The sequence below is a fragment of the Vanellus vanellus genome, assembly GCF_965231255.1.
Source record: "Vanellus vanellus genome assembly, chromosome: 2".
Taxonomy (NCBI): Eukaryota; Metazoa; Chordata; class Aves; order Charadriiformes; family Charadriidae; genus Vanellus; species Vanellus vanellus.
In genome coordinates, this window is record NC_138906.1 from 91,058,162 (window position 1) to 91,077,210 (window position 19,049).

Genomic DNA, 19,049 nt, shown 5'->3' on the forward strand with positions numbered 1-19,049 from the left:
ACTTCAGTGAGATTTTTATTATATCAATTTCTAGTCCTGTTAATTCCTCACACAATCTACTATAGCAAGGTCAGTCATCATCAGCCGGGCTTGTTACCGCAACGAACAAGGTTGCAGATCCATCTTTTCTGCAATACTTTATTCTGTTTGATAGAGTTGCTAGGAGAGGGCACTCCATATGCTCCTGTCTTCAGCCTTCTCTGTCAATGGAATCTCTCCAGTTTTACTGTAGCCATTAGTATCCCATCTCTTACCTCAACTGTTTCTGCAATTAAGTGTGACTATCATCTACTTAGTCTAGTTCTGATTGATTTAGACTTCTGTACCTACTACAGCTGTTCAACTCAAAACCAAACTGAACTCTGTGTTAGGCGTGCCTCACCTACCTGAAAAATGCAGTATCTTTTCCTGTCAGAAAATAAGATGCATTTTAAAACATTAAAACATTTTAAAATGCCTTAATTAGACAAGTCCATCTAAGAATGCAAAAAGATATATAAGTTCTGAAAGGGTCCTAATTAGAAGAAAACCATATGGAACCATTGCAGTCCTTTCTTGAGTTGATGTTTCTTCTAGCAGCTCAGCCACAGGGTTCTCCTGAAGTTCTCTCGAGCAAGGCTTGGCTTAGTTGTTTAATAGAGCCTGTTCATGCAGACAAGGTAGTGAAAAGACGAGCTGGTTTTGTTTAAGTGAAAAAAAGCCAGTGCTACCAGAAGCATAATGTGAAATGCACCAATTATAGCTGTCTAGTCTTCTCTAAATTTAATGCTGATTGTAAGAAAAATAGTAAAACAGACTTAAGTACAGGTAGGAAGACTCATAACAAAATATTTTTTATGCAGTATAAACAGATGAGTGAAGGTATCACTCCCTAGGTGTGAGCATCAGTATCGGAGAGGCAGGAGAACAGTATAACCATGTATTCAATTAACATCCACTGAAGGGCCATTTCAAGAGTGGGATAAAGAAAAGGAAGTGCCAGAAAAGAGGATCTGCTTGTGTTGTAATTTGCAAATAATGGTCCTTTGAACATAAATTATTTTCTTCCATGTATTTATTCTTCCCACCCCCCCTCACCTGATGCTGAAGAGTAGGCTCGATCAAAACAGTGTCGAAGGCTGGGTCAGAAAGTTTCTGAGCAATACCATGCCACTTTGTTGGTCCCTGGAAAGGAATAAACCAAATGTTTTAGATCAGCACTTTACCATGGTAAATGCTAGTATAGTGGACAGGATACAATTGAGGGTTATATTAATTGCAAGCAAGAGCTATGTAATTAAAAAGTGGTTCTTACTAAAAATTGTCCATCTGGTAACTAACGACAAAACAAATCAGTTCATTTGTGTGCTCCTGCATTTTTGAGCTCCCACGTACACGGAGCTGGTAGCAATCTAAGACAGTGTATGGGTTTGCATGGCAAGGTTCTGGTAGCTGGGGAGCTACAGGGGTGGCTTCTGTGAGGAGCTGCTAGAAGCTTCCCCCATGTCTAATAGAGCAAATGCCAGCTGTCTCCAAGATGGACATGCCGCTGGCCAAGGCTGAGCCCATCAGCAACAGTGGTAGCACCTCTGTGATAACATATTTAAGAAGGGGGGAAAAACTGCTGCGCAACAGCAGCTGAAGAGAGGAGTTATAGTATGTGAGAGCAACAACTCTGCAGACACCAGGGTCAGTGAAGAAGGAGGGGGAGGAGGTGCTCCAGGAACCAGAGCAGAGATTCCCCTGCAGTCCATGGTGAAGACCATGGTGAGGCAGGCTGTCCCCCTGCAGCCCATGGAGGTCCACAGTGGAACAGGTATCCACCTGCAGCTTGTGGAGGACCCCATGCTGGAGCAGGTGGATATGCCCAAGGAAGCTGCGGCCCAATGGGAAGCCTGTGCTGGAGTAGGCTCCTGGCAGGACCTGTGGAGAGAGGAGCCCACACTGGAGTAGCTTTTCTGGCAGGACTTGTGAGCCTGTGGGGGACCCACACTGGAGCAGTTCATGAAGAACAGCAGCCTGTGGGAAGGAGTCACGTTGGAGAAGTTTGTGGAGGACTGACTCCCACGGGAGGGACCCTACTCTGGAGCAGGGGAATAGTGAGAGGATTCCTCCTCCCTGAGGAGGAAGGAGCAGCAGAGACAACATGTCATGAACTGACTGCAACCCCCATTCCCCTGCACTGCTCGGGGGAGGAGGTGGAGAATTCGGGAGTCAAGTGAAACCTGGGAAGAAGGGTGGGGAGGTGGTTTTAAGATTTGGTTTTATTTCTCATTATCCTACTCTGATTTGATTGGTATTAAGTTAAACTAATATCCACAAGTTGAGTCTGTTTTGCCCATGATGGTAACTGCTGAGTGACGTCCCTGTCCATATCTCGACCCACAAGCCTTTCGTTACATTTTCTCTCCCCTGTCCAGCTGAGGAGGGAGAGTAACAGAACAGCTTAGTGGGCACCTGGCATCCAGCTAGGGTCAACCCACCACAGACAGAAAGACCAACTCCAGATAGATGGCAGGAAGAGAGTATCTGTATGCAAACATGCCACACAGACTGCAGTAGGAGGACAAGCCTGTTATGGATCTTTTAAAATTGGTTAAAAATAAAGTGCATTTTGTGTGACCTACATGTGACTGTGGATAAAATGAGTGGGAGTTTATCACCGAGAGCTTGATTGAAGACACTGTCATTTTCATACATTCCTAATGCTAATGCCATGCTAATTCTAGCAGGAATATACGCAGTATCTTCATGGATCCTTCATCTGCTAAGAAGAGGTTTTGACACTGAATTTTGTGGGCACAAGACTTCACATAACCAATTGAAGTCTATTAGAGATGAGATTTTCACCTGTAGCAGTTAGCATGAGTTAGGCCTAGTCAGCAGAGCTGATAGTACGAGCCTATGAATTTTAAGTTTTTGCTGTTGTAGAAGTTGACAAACATGATCAAGCATCAGTCTAAAACAACAGAACAGTGTTGGTGTGCTCTAGAGAAGAGTTAGCCAAACGATGCAAATACCCTGTTGATCATCATGCAGTGCAGGTGTACAGACGTATTCAGAACAAACAAGCTGTGAGCACCAATGATGGTGACAGTGCATCAGAAAATGGCATTTGAATGGATCGATGATCAACAGGGTATTCTCTACCCAATCCTGTAAGAAGGACACTTGATAAAATCGGGGGAAACCATCATTTGCTAACAAATTACTCAATGAAGTCAAGAGGTGAGACCAGGGTTGCCTCTTCATTATGAGGCAAGCCAAAGATTACACAACAGCACAGAAAGAACCTCAACCCAGCCATCCTTGGTAGCAAAACAGACAGCCAGGCTTGACCTTCAACCTATACATCTCCCTCTGTGAAGAACTGTGTCAGTCCATGGCTTACTGACATCAAACTATAAACCACCCTCAGAGCAAGCAGAAAGAGGAACACAAAAGACTAGAAATGTACTCAACCACCCCAGCTTGGTACAAATAGCAAAACAGGATGAAGTACTCAGGTGGGACTACGGCCTTTGTCTTTTACATCCACTGAAGGCAACCAACACCAAGACCATTCCAAGAAGGACAATTTACCATAGCTAAGACTACAAAAACTGAAGAGCCAAACCATTTAAGATCAAGTGCATACTAGATGTTTTCTCAATAAAATTTCTAGGGAGAAGTAATTCAGGAGAAACACAACAGAAGCTTCTGATTTCAGGTGGGAACTCCCAGTTTCTCTCTCTGGTTTATAATCTATGTTAAATCAAAACAGCAGCCCGTAAGATGCTGCTGGTTCCACTACCAGTAACGTGCAGATGATACAAATCTGTTTATAATTGCTTCGTACAGGGGAAGTTATATCACCAAATAGGGTCTTCAATATTTCAAAGATGGATGGATAAATAACAACTTATCATTTAACAGTTCAAACCCTGAGGCTGACCACTTAAGAAGAAATAACTATGTACACTTTTGATATAACCTTAGTCAGCCTTTAGTCCTGTCATCATGGCTATGCCCAAAGTGAAGACAGACCATTCACCTGAAATTAAAGGTTTATGGAGAACCTAGAGGTGATCAATACATTAAAATTCCATGCACAGATTTTCTACTTACGCTTGTTCTTTAATTCCGTGGAGGAATGCTTCAGTTTTCTCCTCTGGTATCTCTCCATCAATAGTGGCCAAATACGAGTAAAGGAATGAGAATGTTTCAAAGGGAATGCGAGCTGCTCCACCTTCTGGGTCCCTTGTTAAGATTTCGCAGGCATGTTTCATTGAACTCAGTAAGGACTACAGGGGGTTCAGTCAAGAAATTAGAGGAACAGTATCAGAGCCATGAACATTCTTTGCATACCATGACAAAATCCACACTGTAAACCACTAAAAGTTAGTGTAATGAGATGAAGGCTTTACCATTTTACCTAACTATCAACCCCAAGTTTACCTTCCAGTGCAGGTCCAGGGATGGAAACAATAATGAAGTTCTAGTAAAGACAGGAGTAAAAAATACCAGAATCCTGTGATGTTTAAAGATTGCATGGGATAGTTGAAGCCCTATCTCCAATACGGCCAAATTGCTCTGTTCTGCTACTCCAACATCACTATACCTACTGATATATATATATGTGTGTGTGTGTGTGTGTTTGTGTGTGTATTTATTATCTCAATGGATCTAAATGAATTCTCAGCAGCAAAGACAGATAAATCTACAAAACCCAGAAAATTCATATGGGTTTAATGATTTTTATTATGACACAGTATTATCTGGTATTAATTTTTAGGAGTGCTGATATTTACTGTTTTCCCTATTTGTATGCAAGTTCCATTTTAATAGTTAGTAGAAAAAGCACTGAGGCAAAAAAACATTTCAAGAATATTTCAGTTTAGTCAAAGCCCAATAACTTCCGAATTCCCTTAAAAACAAACATGCCTCTAAGTATTAGTTCCAAATATACTTTGAAAAAAAAATCCTTTATTCAGTACAGTGTCTTTAATCCACTGCCCTACACATGCTGAGCTAGATGGGGAAATGTGTGGAAAAATTCAGCATTGAGCTCTGTTGAGTCAAAGACTGGTTGGATACCATTACAACAAAGAAATAAACAAAAACAAAAAAACCAGACAGGCCTTTTTTAACCCAAGTAGTGATATTTTTGCTATAACTTTTTCAAAATTTATCCTTACCTTTTCATTAACAAGCAAGCAATGACTTTTTACAAAGATAAGTATTTCCTAACAGTAGAACAGCAATATTTAAAATAAATGCAGTATCTATTCAAGATAAGAATACAGGCCAGAAGTGTCATTTTATACTCCTTTAATGGTTTCACTTAATGTAGTTCCTCCCCTTGGAGGGGAGGCACTGGCCTATATGATGGCAGACTCTACCCTCTGCAGTTTGCCACCCCTCTGCTGCCATTCTTGCCTCTGCCACTCCAAGCTACCACTGTCTGTCTCTCTCAGTGCAGTGAAGTAATTCACATTGATTTCACCACCTTTGAAAGACAATTTAACAGGCTACCTGTGTGGTCATTTCTCCAAGGCTGTAAAAACACATCAGTGCTTTACAGAAAGATACTTCAGATGACTGGTGTTCTCAAGAAGTTCATACTTGTCTACTCTTGTATCTTAACTGTGACCCTATTCAACTATGAACACAATTTACAGCTGTTGGAAATGAACGTGTCTTGTGTGCATCTTCCTCTCTGGTTTAGGAAACTGAAGTTTATGTTTCATTATGTAGAGCTGAAATCAAATCATTCACTTAATATCTGAAAGGATGGATAGATGGAAGTAAATTTAGTCTGTCTAGCTCCATCAGAATTATGTTCCTGTGTTTTGTTTTGATTTTTTTTTTTAAATAAGCAATGTTGCTGTTATTTTTTTAAATGAAGAAAAGAGCCCAAGCTACAAAATCATGTTGGGAGGTGGATTTGAATCAAGAAGTACACAGTGGAAATTAATACATATATATATACACAATTGCATCGCCAGGCCAGGTCAACATTCAGAGCTTCCAAATATTGCAACATTCTCAAAATATTATTTAAGACATATTTTCTTTTTAGTACCCCTTCTTCCCTACTGTAGAAATTACTAAAAGCATTACACTTCGTAAGAACACCAGCTTAGTGCATTTTATAATCTCTCATTCTATTGAAATGCTCTGCTGACATTTTATTACTGACTTTAAAAGAATTAAACATAGATTTAGTAACACTAACTGCTTCTGTGAAAATTTAATTGACTGCACAATCAATTAAAAATTGATAGTTTAATTTCTCCCTCCAGTTCTCCTCCACGGACATTTACACCGATGCCATAAGCATCATTCCTCTATCATCTTCTTTCTCATGGTACAAGCTCCCTGCGGACATGCTTGCTCTTCTACTGCCATCCCAGTAAACTGAGAACTTAGCCCTCTTTCTGGTTAAGCTGCCCTCATCAAAACCTGATGGGGAACAGAAGTAAACATGCAAGCCACTTTGCCCACTGCTGCAAAAACAATCACTATTCCCCAAAGTCCATTTACATTAATTGTTCTATGGTCTACCTCATATATGATCATACATGACCATTTGCATTTGGATACAAGTATTCCTGCTGTGAACATACCCTGCCGAGCATGCTGCACCCAAGTGCCAGAACCTTCATCCATTCCACTTCCTCACCAAAGTCATCCAACTGCAGGATAGTGTTCAGCTGCTCCTCTGGCAAGCACAAGTGCTTCCATTTTTCCTTCAGTTCTGCAACATTCACCATGCCTTTTGGAGAAAGCTTTAAACGAAATCATGGTACCGCAATAAGAACTCTGAAAACCAGAATGAAACTAAGAACACAGTCCCTCCCCAAAATAAATCAAATACTTGGCAGTCTCCCCAACCATCCCCAACATACCAGCATTTCTCAACAGCATTGTACATTTGATAAAGGCCAGGTTGTACCTGTTTATGCAAGATTTTAAGGAGTCCTGGAGTCAAACCAGCCTCTGTTTTCTCTGTTGCTAAAGGCAATTCAATCCTCTCCTTCACAGGAAGGGGCTCACCTTTTGACAACGCTGAAAAATATCTAAGCAAACGGGAAGAACAACACACTTCAGTGCCCATAGCCATTACAAGCTGCACAGAAGCAAATGCTCTTACTGTTCAGTGAATGAATCTGCATGCTCCCATGCAGGAGCAGCAGCACCCGGCAAGCTGCCTGCCCATGTCCCTGTGCCCAGACATCACCTTTCTTTTTAGTGGAAACCACAATCTTTAGACTTCACACACTCATTTTTACGATGCCCTAGTAACTCTTAAGGCATTTAACTTATTTTGTGCATGATATACTCAACCCTTCTTGGCAAAGGCAGAGAGTGATTTATTAACATCAGTGTGTGCTCAGAAACCAAAGCACACGCTTTTGCCATTTGATTGATGAGCACCTGAGGGCTCATTTGTTTAACATTCCCCTCGCACACTACCCAAAAAGTACTACTGGCTATTTATGCTGCAACTCTCTCATCAGTGTTTTTGCTATTTCTGTCCACTCCAAAATAAAGTTTAAGACTAGAGCAGAAAGGGAATTAGATGCACAGCCTTAAGAGCAACTGTCTGCCATAAGTGGCCAGCAATCTGAACTATGCAAGGAAAACTTAGTTTTCATTCAGTAAGTCTAATTTAAAGGTTTCTACACTTATCCACCCTCATCTGCTGTGGTCACCCACGTCCATGCCCAGGCTATCCCATGCTGTGCAAATACTTGCCAAAAGGCACAGCAAGCAGCACTACAGAACTGAATTAGCGTGACTGTATAGAAATAGATGCATGGTACATACACACATATAACACCTGAGCTATTTTTCAGCCAGAAAAATGTTTCCCCATCAGATTATTCACAGGGACAAGCACTACAACACCAGCAGCACATCTGAAACCACAAGCCTTGCTCCGCTTCATGTAGCTCCCAGGTCCAGACCTTGCTCTGCTGCGGGTGTTCTTACACCAGAGCATGTGCCAGAAAGAGGGGTGTGCAATCAGCAGCAGCCACCAACCCATCTGCAAGGGCTGCTCTGACTGAGCTGGTACAATCTTTAAGCAGAGGTCAGGGTCTGGGCGGCGGTGTGGCCATGGCAGTACCCCACTGTCCCTGCTCTCGCCAGCCCCACATCCCAGCAGGCTCCAAGCTACCTGGTGGCTGCTGCTTCCGACTGCTCGGCTGGGGCAAGCTCCCTGCAAATCCATCACCCGGAGGAACGCTGCACCGCCCCTCCATCACACTCCTAAGAAACGCCACACCATTTTAAGCTGTTACCGCTGCCTTTCTCCAACACTGCAGCTGTAGCAATTCAGCTTCAGGTTTGGTGGTTTGGTTTTTTTTGTGTTTTGTTTTTGTGGTTTTTTTTTTTTGTTTTTTTTTTTTTTTTTTTTTTTTTAAGTGGACAAGCCAGACTCCAGCATGGCTTTGTTAACAGCCTCCCCTCCCTCATGTACCCAGTACAGATGTTTTTCAGTCCAATTGAGAACATCACACAGATATACCTTTCAAGAGCTTGTCCACACAAACCATAGGACAGGAAAAAAGGATAGTGAGCAGTTGAGGTAAAAGAAAAAAAGAAGTTAAAGAAGAAACACTTAAACATCTTAAATCAACTTTACAGTGAGAGATCATTGTCTGGAGTATCACCTAAAAGTTGCAACTTTTCAGGTTCTTTTCCTATTTCAGTAACATTTAAGGAGACTCCTTAATTTTGTTCCTGGAAACAAAAACCCAAACCTAAGCAAGCTTAAGAATTAGAAAGCTATTTTCTAGGTTTCCTTTAAATTCCAAGAATTAAGTCCCACACGAGAGGATGGCAAAAAAGTAAGAAGTTTGGTCTTCAGGACAAAGAAGTTAATAACAAAAAAATTAAGATGCATTTTTCTGTACAGAAATCAAACTATTTCAGAAATATAACGGTCCTAAACCTCAATGAAACAGAAAATAATTCTGAGTATTACCCTATTTTTAAAAGGCTCACATGCTGCATTAATGCACAGAAGCGTGTATGCAATATACAGGTTGGTTTAATATTCAAACTCAGCTCCACTGTACAACAAACCACAGCATTTTGTGGGTCTGTACACATAACACTACATCATTATGTGAACATCATACTTACGCAGCTGCCCACTGCAAAACATCATGCGGCTGAGTCCTAACAGCAGCTTTAGTAAATTGCTTCAGAATATCAGGTAGCTCAGGGGGAATTTTGATTTGCTGAGCACAAAACATGGTTTCTGGAAGAGGCATGGTCTGTTTGTATTCAGTTATAAGGGCCTGAAAGAAACAGTAATAAAACAGCAGTTCACAGACACAGAATGTGAATGAAAAACTGCATGGGCACATGGGGACCAACAGTGCTTGTACCCAAATTCCCTCCTGTCCTACTCAATAGCTGGGGCTACTGGAGAACAGACAGACTCTGTAGGGCAAACAAGATGAGCCCTGTGCAACTCAAAAAACCTTAAACTTGATGATTTTTAAGGTGTAAATAACAGTATTTGGCAGCTGGCTTTCTCCCCCTGTCATGGGAATTTTCCTGTACTGGAAAAAATTTTATAAAGTCAGCTATGGCGGAATGGGACTGTTGTGACTCAAAGCTTCTTTGAGGATCAAACCACACTTAGAACTTCACTTCTGGAGAAACACAGACAGGGTACAGCATCTTCATTACTCCAACACAGCAAATTTGCATCAGGGAAAGACTTCAAAGTGTGCATTTAATTACTACATTGGTCACGTGCTTTCAGTAATGATTCAAAAAAGCAGCTGTAGCCAAGGGACTGAAACTGAAGGCAAGTTAGGGATTTCAGGATAAGCTAGAGAAAAGAAAAACCTTGAGGAAGAAATATGTGTGTGTGCATGCGCCCTTAGGAAGCAGTCAAAGAAAAGAATAAAAAGCTCATCAGAAAAGAAAAAGTAGAGGGAAAAAAAAAAAAAAGCTCGAGACCTGCTTTTTTGCATAAGTTATTAACCGCAAAGTCACAAAAGGGCTAAGGTTGGCAGGGACCTCAGGAGGTCAACTGGTCCAGCCCCCCTGCTCAAGCAGGACTACCTAGAGCAGGCTGCCAAGAACAATGCCCCAGTGGGTTTTTAATATCTCCAAGGATGGAGACTTCACACACCCTCTGGGCAACCTGTGCCAGCACGCACTCACCCTCACAGTGAAAAAGAGCTTCCTGATGTTCTGAGGAAACCTCCTGTACACACCTAATGAGCAAAGAAAAAAGCAGTCAGGTCAGCCGGCCTTTGTGACTTTTCACCATCAGTCCATGGCAATACCTACCGTTTGAGCTCTAACACGGGTTACTCTCTTGCTAAACACAACGGTCATCCAACCCCTCTCACTTCCGATTTGCTCTTATTATCTTTATTTCCCTTCACGCCCCCAAAACTAGCCCCAGGTGCACGCAGAGTGGAGTAGCCTGGCTGTTGGTGACAGCCATCCATCCACCCACAAAAGCCCAGAGTCCCACAGGAGGCCGGCTGGCTGTGAGCGTCCCCGCTTACCTGCTCCAGCAAGCCGGCCCGGCCGCCCCCAGCTATCGGGAGCGCCGATCCTCGCCACCCGCCTGATGCGGCCCTTCGGAGGCCGCCACCAGGCCCGGGGAGAGCTGCCGCCGCCAGCCCAACCGCCGCCCCGCGCGCCCCCCGCAACGGTCGCGCCGCCCTCAGCGGCCCCCCGCCCCCGCCGGTGCTGCTCTCCCCCCCGGCTACCCGGCGGAGGCCGGGCCGGACGCATCACCTGCCCCGCGCCGCGGCCTCGCTGCCCGGGCAACCCGGCGGGTGAGGGCCGGGGCGGGGCAGGCGGGAGGTTGGCGCGGTGCTTAACAGGGGAAGGCGGAGGCCAGGCGAAGGAAGATGGGGTGTTGCCTACGTTGGTTAAAATGCAAGAGCAACACGAAGGCTGCCTCAGAGGCCTGAAGCGCCTTAAGGGTAAGACGGCGGCAGGGCCTGTGGCGAGGAGGATTGGTCTCTGGGTCCCTCGGGTGCTCTGCAGCCTGCGGGCCCCAGTGTATCCCCCCCCTCCCCCCCCCCCCCACCAGCACGGTGTGGCACCACTTGGTGAACAGCATTACTGTGGCACCTCCGTGCCTCCTTTCCAGGCTTGGAAAGCTTGTTCATGGGACATGAACAAACTCTGAGCTGCAAAATAGACCATAGGGCAACGTAGTCCCCAAGATTTCTGCGACATGCAGTAGCGGCAGCTTCCAAGGACAGCTCAGCCACAAGCACCTTGACTGGTCAACCTCTACGCTCCTGGAAATTCAGGACAGCAATACTGCAGCTGGATGTTCTACCGCACACAGTACGGCCAGTGCCAGCTGCATCCCAGCGCCTGCTGCTCCAAAGCTGGCACCACGTGTGCTGACAGGGCAGCACTGGCTCTCCCACCACTCCACAATGCCAAGGAGCCCAAGCGCCCTCTCTGCCTCAAAGTCTTGGTGGAGGACTACAAGACCTCTGCTCTTTCCACTGTGGATAAAAACAGCACCGGAGGTAACCTGAATGGCATCCTCTGTGAAGACACTAGACCAGCGCTTGGTTATAAAGCAATGCCCCTCCTGTCCCTTCTAACATGGGCTGTAAGTAGCCTGAGCACTCAAACGAACTTGATAATAGGATTATTTGCTTCAGAAAGCCTTCAGAAGCCATCGCTCCAAAGAAGCAGGTGCTGCATGCTTGAAAGAGGCCAAACAGTGACTGAAAAAGAACACAATCTTATTTGAAGCCAGCTCTTCTTAATCCACATTACGTCCCCACTGATGAACATGTAAGGCCATGCAAGACAGAGATAAAGCGTTGGGCTCCGGAAAACAAAACACACACATTTTAACAACTGTTTAATCTTTCATAAAACATGACTACTCTGCATAAGCTACAGGCCAAGTATTGGGCCTTAAAATACTTTGCAGATTCCTGCAACTACAGGAAAACAGCTTCTGACATATAATGACATACCTGTTCTTTAAATGTGTAGATGCTTTAAAACAAGAACATTATAGCAAAAAAAATGCCTGTAGCAAACATTATCCAGCAGGGGTTTACAGAATGGAATTAAATTAATTTCACAATGCAGTTTTTCAGAGGTGTCTAGGGATAGCAACAGTAAATAGCAGTCCTTGGACACACTTGGAACTATCCTAAAGATGCTCAAACAGTAAATGTCATGCCCTCAATTCTTCCAGCTATTTGGTCTAGTGCAGTGAAATCATGCATAAAGCTGCCAGACCATATTATGGGAAACAGCAGCATATAAATGGAAAGTTTTTCTATTTCATGAAAAATCATATATTCTTAAAGCGCACTTTTTTTGTATGAATTGCAAACTGGTGGAAAAAGCAAAAGGCTAAAACTTTTGTACAAGAATGAGAAATAATTGGAAAATAAGAGGCCAATTAATTACATGCTGCTGCAGAACATGCTTAATCTATAAAGGCATAACTAAATCTTTGTATAAATGCTTATATGTAACAAATTAACATGACACTGCATCAAGTAGTAAAAAAACTGTGGGGGACACGCTGTTTGCTTTTTGCAGAAAGAGGAGCATGGGCATTGCTCTCCTCTCTCCTTTGACCCTGCCTGGCTGGAGATCATCATGTGTTTAACTATGATTACATGAGTTATGATCATCCTTACTATGCAGTCTCCCAATCTATAAGCAGAACTAGATGTACTGGACATTTTCTACTCCTTAGTCCTGTGTTAACAATAAAACATAATTATGCCATACTTTGTGTAAGTTTGGCATATTGAGATATCATTAAGTCATTTTTAAGAAGTCATTTATACTTCAGGGGACTAGTATTTTTTAGCTAAAACCAGCATGCTTTTTGTGTAGTTACACTAAAACATCTGCCTTAAGGTTATTGTAATTCATGGATATATGAAAGGAAGGAGAAAGACAGCATAACAAATCATAGAGTCGAATAACTTCTGAGATATTTGGTGAGTAAAATTAAGATCAAGAGGTAGGTGAGGGAGGGAGGCTTCAGCTTCAGTTTTGAGGGTTGGTGGTGTGACAACAGTTGCTAATTATATGCAAGGTTGTTTAAGGAAACAGGGGATTACACAGGTAAGTAATGTGGCTGTTAGGAATTTGTTGACCTTTCAATGAGGATGAAAAAGAGATCACAGAAAGCCACAGTGAGAGGGACATTGATGGGTCACATTGAAAATCTTGGCCCAAACTTGTAAAGGCAGTAAGCCTTAATCAATTTCTGTTAAGAAAAAGCTGATCAAACTCTATGAAAACACAGGTAATAAATACCCAAGTGTAGCTTCAGTGAAAGTAACTCAGATTATTCCTAGACACTGAGTACTTTCCCCCATGCATTTTACCAACTACTCTGTTATACAAGGAGCATTTAAAATTATATCTACAAACATAATTGTTGCTTTATAGCAGCATTGCCTGATTTCAACTTAGAAATTCTCCTGCTGCTTCTACAACTCCTGGTCACTACCAGCCAAAACATCCCATGTAGACTCCGTTCCAATGCAGTAGTTTTCAATTCAGCACATTCCTTATGGAACTCAACCAGGTCCTTTACACAATTTGTACCTGCTGAACAAGGCAGATCCTCACTATCTAGGTTCTAATACATAAATTCCATTCAATATAAATAATGAGCTTTGCAGTGTTCTCTATTTTTATAAGCAACAAGGAAATCTGTTCTCTCTAGGTAAAACTAGTTTCATTTTCCAGGAACAGAAACACTCCTTGAAAGCCAAGTGATTTAACATAAATCAGACAAGTAAGGTTAAGTGTTGTGTGGTCCCCCTCAATCTGATGTCGGACAACTCCAGATATATTTGACTTCTCCCTGAACAGAAGAAAAGAAAAAAAAAAAAAAAAAAAAAAAAGCCTATGCAGCTTTGGCATTGGCTACTACTCAGAAAGTAAGAGATGACAGCAAGTAAGCATATAAGCAGCAAAACTGATGTGCAGTTGTGAAATAATTTGTCATTGCTCCATCCCTCAGTATTATATTGAATTCAAAATATTCAGTTTATTTTGGAACAGAATTTGACCTTCGGAAATACCATCTTCTAAACATTTCCATTATTAACTGATTTCAGCATATAATTTCTCAATTTATGGTGACTTCTAAACGAAGAAATTAAAACCAGAAGCATAGCTTGTCTGGAATAATCATAGACTTAATAAAACCACTGTTAACTGTGCAGTTCTTCAGTTCCAGTTAATCTAATTAAGAACTGAAATATCAGAGTAAGAGAGCTCTAACTTACCATTATGCTTTGTAAAAGTTGTTTCCTTACCTGTTTCAGAAGACAGCCTCCTTTTTTTGCATCTTCAACTTCATTATACTACCAAGATTCAGATCCCTGTTTAATGTTTTTATTATCTCTATCGTCATTTCTGGTAAGAACCCCACTCATTGCTCAGGCTGCACAGTGCCTATTCACAAGTCAAGCAGTACAAGAACACTGACCCTGCCACAAAGAATTTCCAGTCTAGAGATACATGAACGGAGAGAGAGTAGAGTACAAGGAAAAAAAAAACAACACTGATCAGCATTCCAGGCAGCGGAAATAACAAACCAGTCATTCATGCTTTGTAAGGTAAAGGGCTTTTTACAGAGTTCTCTGAAGAATAGTGGGGCTGCTGCACAGATTTTTATGAAGACCTTTGCTCAAGCTTAGGGGAAAGCAATGAAAGAATTAATGCACTCAGCTGAAAGGTGATGTGGATACTGTAACTGGTGTTGGAGCTGGCATCTGAGGAACTTACTGACAGAAAATAGTCACGGGTCCCAGAGGGCCCTCAGAAACAAAAAGTAGCAGCTTAGGCTTTACCCAGTGGAGAAGGGGGAGTAAGAGAAAGGATACAGAGTTGTAACTATTTTTAATCAATATAAAATAATCTGTGTAAAAACAGTCAAAGCCATGCTGCAATTAACTTCTTTCAGTATGCAAAAGATAACTACAGAGGCATCTGACAGTTCTTGGATGAAGGCCGGTAGAACTACTAACAGCATCAGATACTCAACATCACAAAGGAGATACAGTTAAGCCAGTATGCATCTCCAACCTCTCCATTCAAGACCCAAGGTCAACAGAAGTTGTGCTGAAAGTACACGCGCACACAAAGAATTTTTCCCACTTGAAGAGTAATACAAGATCACTGCATGCTGTATTACTCTAGCAGAGATGGAAGCCACTGGTACAGAGCTCGTCAGCTGTCTTAGTAACAGCCAGTTAACTTACACGCTTACTATCAAGTTTCTATCCCAGAGGAGTACACACAGGACAATAAGGCAAACTATTAAAATTTAAAACAATAAAAGTAGTGTTCTTTAATTCTTGTTCTATACAACCTCCATCTACTTTCCCCAAACACACACAAAAATAAGGAGATGAAATTTTTTGAAAGTTTGCAATGGACAGTTTCAGAAACAAACTTCACTTCACCTGGGATCTGTAAAGCGGTGCAAAAGCACAACAGTTTGATTTGAAACCAGTTCTCCATAACAAAGAGTGAATACAGGTAATGCAAGCTACATTAAAATAGCTACAGTTCACATTACGTGACTGGCCCAATTCAGTTTTTCCTGTCGCCACCTGCAAAATAACAGTAATAAGAAACAGCACAAAGGCTTTTTCTTAATAAATTTTAATGTTAAGACCAGTTTGTCTGGATAAAAACACAAAGTTACAAGAACCACACTACTGCAAATTCTGCATGATGCACAGTAGTGCTCGCAATATTTGAGTGGCAAGACCATTTCAGAACTCTTTATGAAAGATATGTCAAAGACAGAATCTTGGCATGAGTAAGAATGTATGTTACCAGTGAATTTAATCTTGTGAAAATATATCTGTCCCACAATGTACACCACTGTAAATAGTCAAATGCAATATTTATACACATCAAAAATATATGGGGCAAATACTCAATTTACCATTTAGTCAGTAACAGTGGATGAGAGAAATATTTTGGTTATTTGTCTATGATTTCATTTCACTGGAAACTTCCTAATAAATCACTCCAAAGGTTGAAAACCATCAGGACAACTAATTCTGTAAAGTAGTAGTTTCTCATCTTCTGATAGTGACAGCCCAATGCTCCTGCCACTAGATTTACATGCATTTGGCTTGTGCTCACTGCCTTACAACATGAGTCCAGACACCAAAATCGCACTACCACCATCACAGCCTGGACCACATTAGCTTAAAACACACCAGGTCAGAGATGCAATATCAAGAAAAGGAGATGACTCTCTCAAAGCACCTGCCAGATTCTCAAGTATTAATTATATACACATATGTTTAAGTACAGAATACTGAAGGACAGTGTACTGAGTAGCAAGTTAAACATTTCATCGATTTTCTGATTACTGCAATGGATGCTCCCATTTCCCCCATTTAATCTAGGAAAGATACAGCAATCTAAGCATGTGATTTGATGCTACTTAAAGCTCTGTGATACTGTTATGTATTTTCTTTTAAAATATCTACATAAAAAAACCCCAAACATTACTGCAAAATAACTCTATCTACATCTAGAAATAACACAGACTTGATTTGGTGGCTCTTGTTTGACCGTGTCCTTGCAAAGAAATCTAAGTTTTCCTTGCCTGTTTAATAGCATATGTATTTCCCTGCCCCACAGGCAATAAATGGTACATGATGAATCACTTCCTCAATATTATTCCCATAAAAATTCACAGTGACCGATTCTGAGGGAGATTTTTTTCTTGTTGTGGGTCTTTTTAAGTAATTGTGTAATATAAAATTAATACTACAATTTGCAACTTTGGTAACTTACAGAAAAAAAGATTTCAAGCTCTTTAATTAAAAAGACCAGGTCAGAATGTTACTTACGCTATGCTCTTTGTTTCTGTGCAAACACATCAGATAAGGTTCATCCCTCCTCTCGAGGTCATGAAAAATTCTATTATTGTAAGAAATTGGCTACAATTTAAGTTGTGAACCTATCTAATTTTCCCTGGTACCTTTAAATGCTTCCACCACCTAGCCTTAGTAAATTTTTTACGTATTGTTTCAATCCAGGAAACACTGATTCCCAAAGCCACCCTCCACCCCCCCCCAATCAAACAGAAAAACCCAGCTGAGCCTCAGCAAGTACATCTGAATTCTCAGAAGAGGAAATATTTTCTTGATTTAACAGCAACTGTACAATATTACAAACTCAGACACATGAAAAACAATCAGGCAATAGAAAAATGTACAACAGCTTTGGTGTTATACAAAATAATAAAAAAGACTTGACAGCAAGATACATAGTTCATTATGTTCTCACCACAGCCACTTCATTGCTGACTGTAAGACAGTTTTTACTTTTGATGTTCTCTGTGTGGCCTTTCCACTCATGGAAAATCATACTATATTACTACAATAAGAACTGTTATGAACACCATAAAGTAAGCTCCAAATTTTATAAAAACATTTTGCCTCTTCGCACTATTGCTTTGTGGCACATTGTCAACAGAACAGCAGTCCAAAATAAAGTGACAACTAGATTTAATAAATTAATATACTTTTTTTAAAGATGTACAATGCACATTCTTTTTAATCCAAGGTTTTAGGGTGTCAGGATACTTCTATTTACACATATACAGACCTCAGACAGCATTGATAACATCAGAAAAAGCAGATAAGGAACACAGCCTTAACTGCTATCTGGATGCTACTAACAGAAGCCAAAACACTGCTGAGAGTATTATTGGGAGAGATATCCAAAGACTGAAGAAGAGTCTATGAAAAAAGACATGTAAAGGCAAAGGGAAGGTCAAGATGTTTAATATGACCATCTATTCTTGTGAAGACTGAGGTGGAGTTGTTGATGTGCCTTGTTTACCAGACTTCCGTTCATAATTCACAAGTCGTTGCCCAACAAGGTACCTGGGATTAAATAAAAACAGTGAGAAATTAACTAAAGTTAATATAATTCTGTAACAGAAATCCACTGTATCTCCTTTTCTGCAGATGTAGAATAATTTCTGTTGAAATGAGAAAGCTACAAGTGATCCCTCCCCCCTTAATGGTCTTCAACCATCCTCATCTTTTTTCTCAATATTCAGGCATTTCATACCAGAATACAGGCATTACAGGTTTGCTTACAGCCTTAACTTCAGTAGTCATACAATTCAGACATATATTTCATATCTTCATTCAGCTTGTATAAAGAATGTGTTTGCATTATTTATATAGCCAGCCCCTTTGCTAGATGATACTTTTAAGAGCATCTTTGCAGTGTCTGTTTGAGCCACTGCCACTTGAACATGTGGAACACCCCCTCAGATAGAATCTCATTATCGCTTTCACTTGGTTTTATAAATTCAAAAAAAGAATCTGCCACAATGCAGAACATGCATTGGGTAAGAGAGGCTCAACTCATAGATCAAATGAAAAAACCCTGGTTGAAAAAAGTAAATATTGTAAAGGCATAACTTCACTGCAGCTCAATCTTTCTTAAAGGGAGAGAAAATATCCTAATGCTACTCCATGTCAAGCCTAAGGGCTGCGAGATTCTTTTACTTAAGTTCTGCTTCACCATCTCATCAGCTTAGCAGTTTCCCTACCTTTCACATTATTCCTTACTTCCTCTATATCATTGTTCCATGCTCCTGCTTTTTGCCATCTAAATTCCTTTCCGCGCTTCCTGTTTGTGTCCTGGTTCTACTACAGAAGAGCCATATACACCTATGAATTCTTTCCCCGAAACCTCCCATTTCCTTTAGAAACTTTTTCACCACCACTCTTTTTCTCACAGTACCATAACCAAACAGCCATCGCATTTTTTTGTACATTTTAGAATGTCACAAAAACTTGTACGTACTCTTGAAATTTGTTAAATGAAAGATTTAATTAAGCATATTTCTAAACCATAAATCTCTACTGGTTAGCATCACTATGTTTGCTTACTTCCTGAAATGAGATCATTAACTTAAGTCGTACAAACTTCCTTGTCTACAAGGATGGTTCTAACGTTTAAGAAGTTCATTTAATATCAAAGTAGTTTTCACTTAGATGTATTTTCACAGCTTTGTATCCTTACGTCTT

At 41.2% G+C, this 19,049-nt stretch overlaps 2 protein-coding genes across 2 annotated transcripts in view; both read right to left on the reverse strand.

Moving 5' to 3' along the window:
* Positions 1-1,100: 1,100 nt before the first annotated feature.
* On the reverse strand, positions 1,101-9,245 carry ROPN1L (rhophilin associated tail protein 1 like; the record flags this gene model as incomplete). Its single annotated transcript, XM_082479563.1, has 5 exons — positions 1,101-1,164; positions 4,087-4,262; positions 6,588-6,749; positions 6,917-7,040; positions 9,115-9,245. The coding sequence occupies 5 exons, from the start codon at positions 9,243-9,245 to the stop codon at positions 1,101-1,103; spliced, it is 657 nt and encodes a 218-aa protein (XP_082335689.1).
* Positions 9,246-15,620: 6,375 nt separating this feature from the next.
* The window catches only part of MARCHF6 (membrane associated ring-CH-type finger 6), a gene marked incomplete at its 5' end in the record, with an annotated part of 55,403 nt that continues 51,974 nt past the window's right edge, over positions 15,621-19,049 (reverse strand). The window contains one exon of the mRNA XM_082499199.1: positions 15,621-17,888. Coding sequence (XP_082355325.1) covers positions 17,798-17,888 — 91 coding nt within the window. The 3' untranslated portion in view covers positions 15,621-17,797. The remainder of the gene's footprint in view (positions 17,889-19,049) is intronic.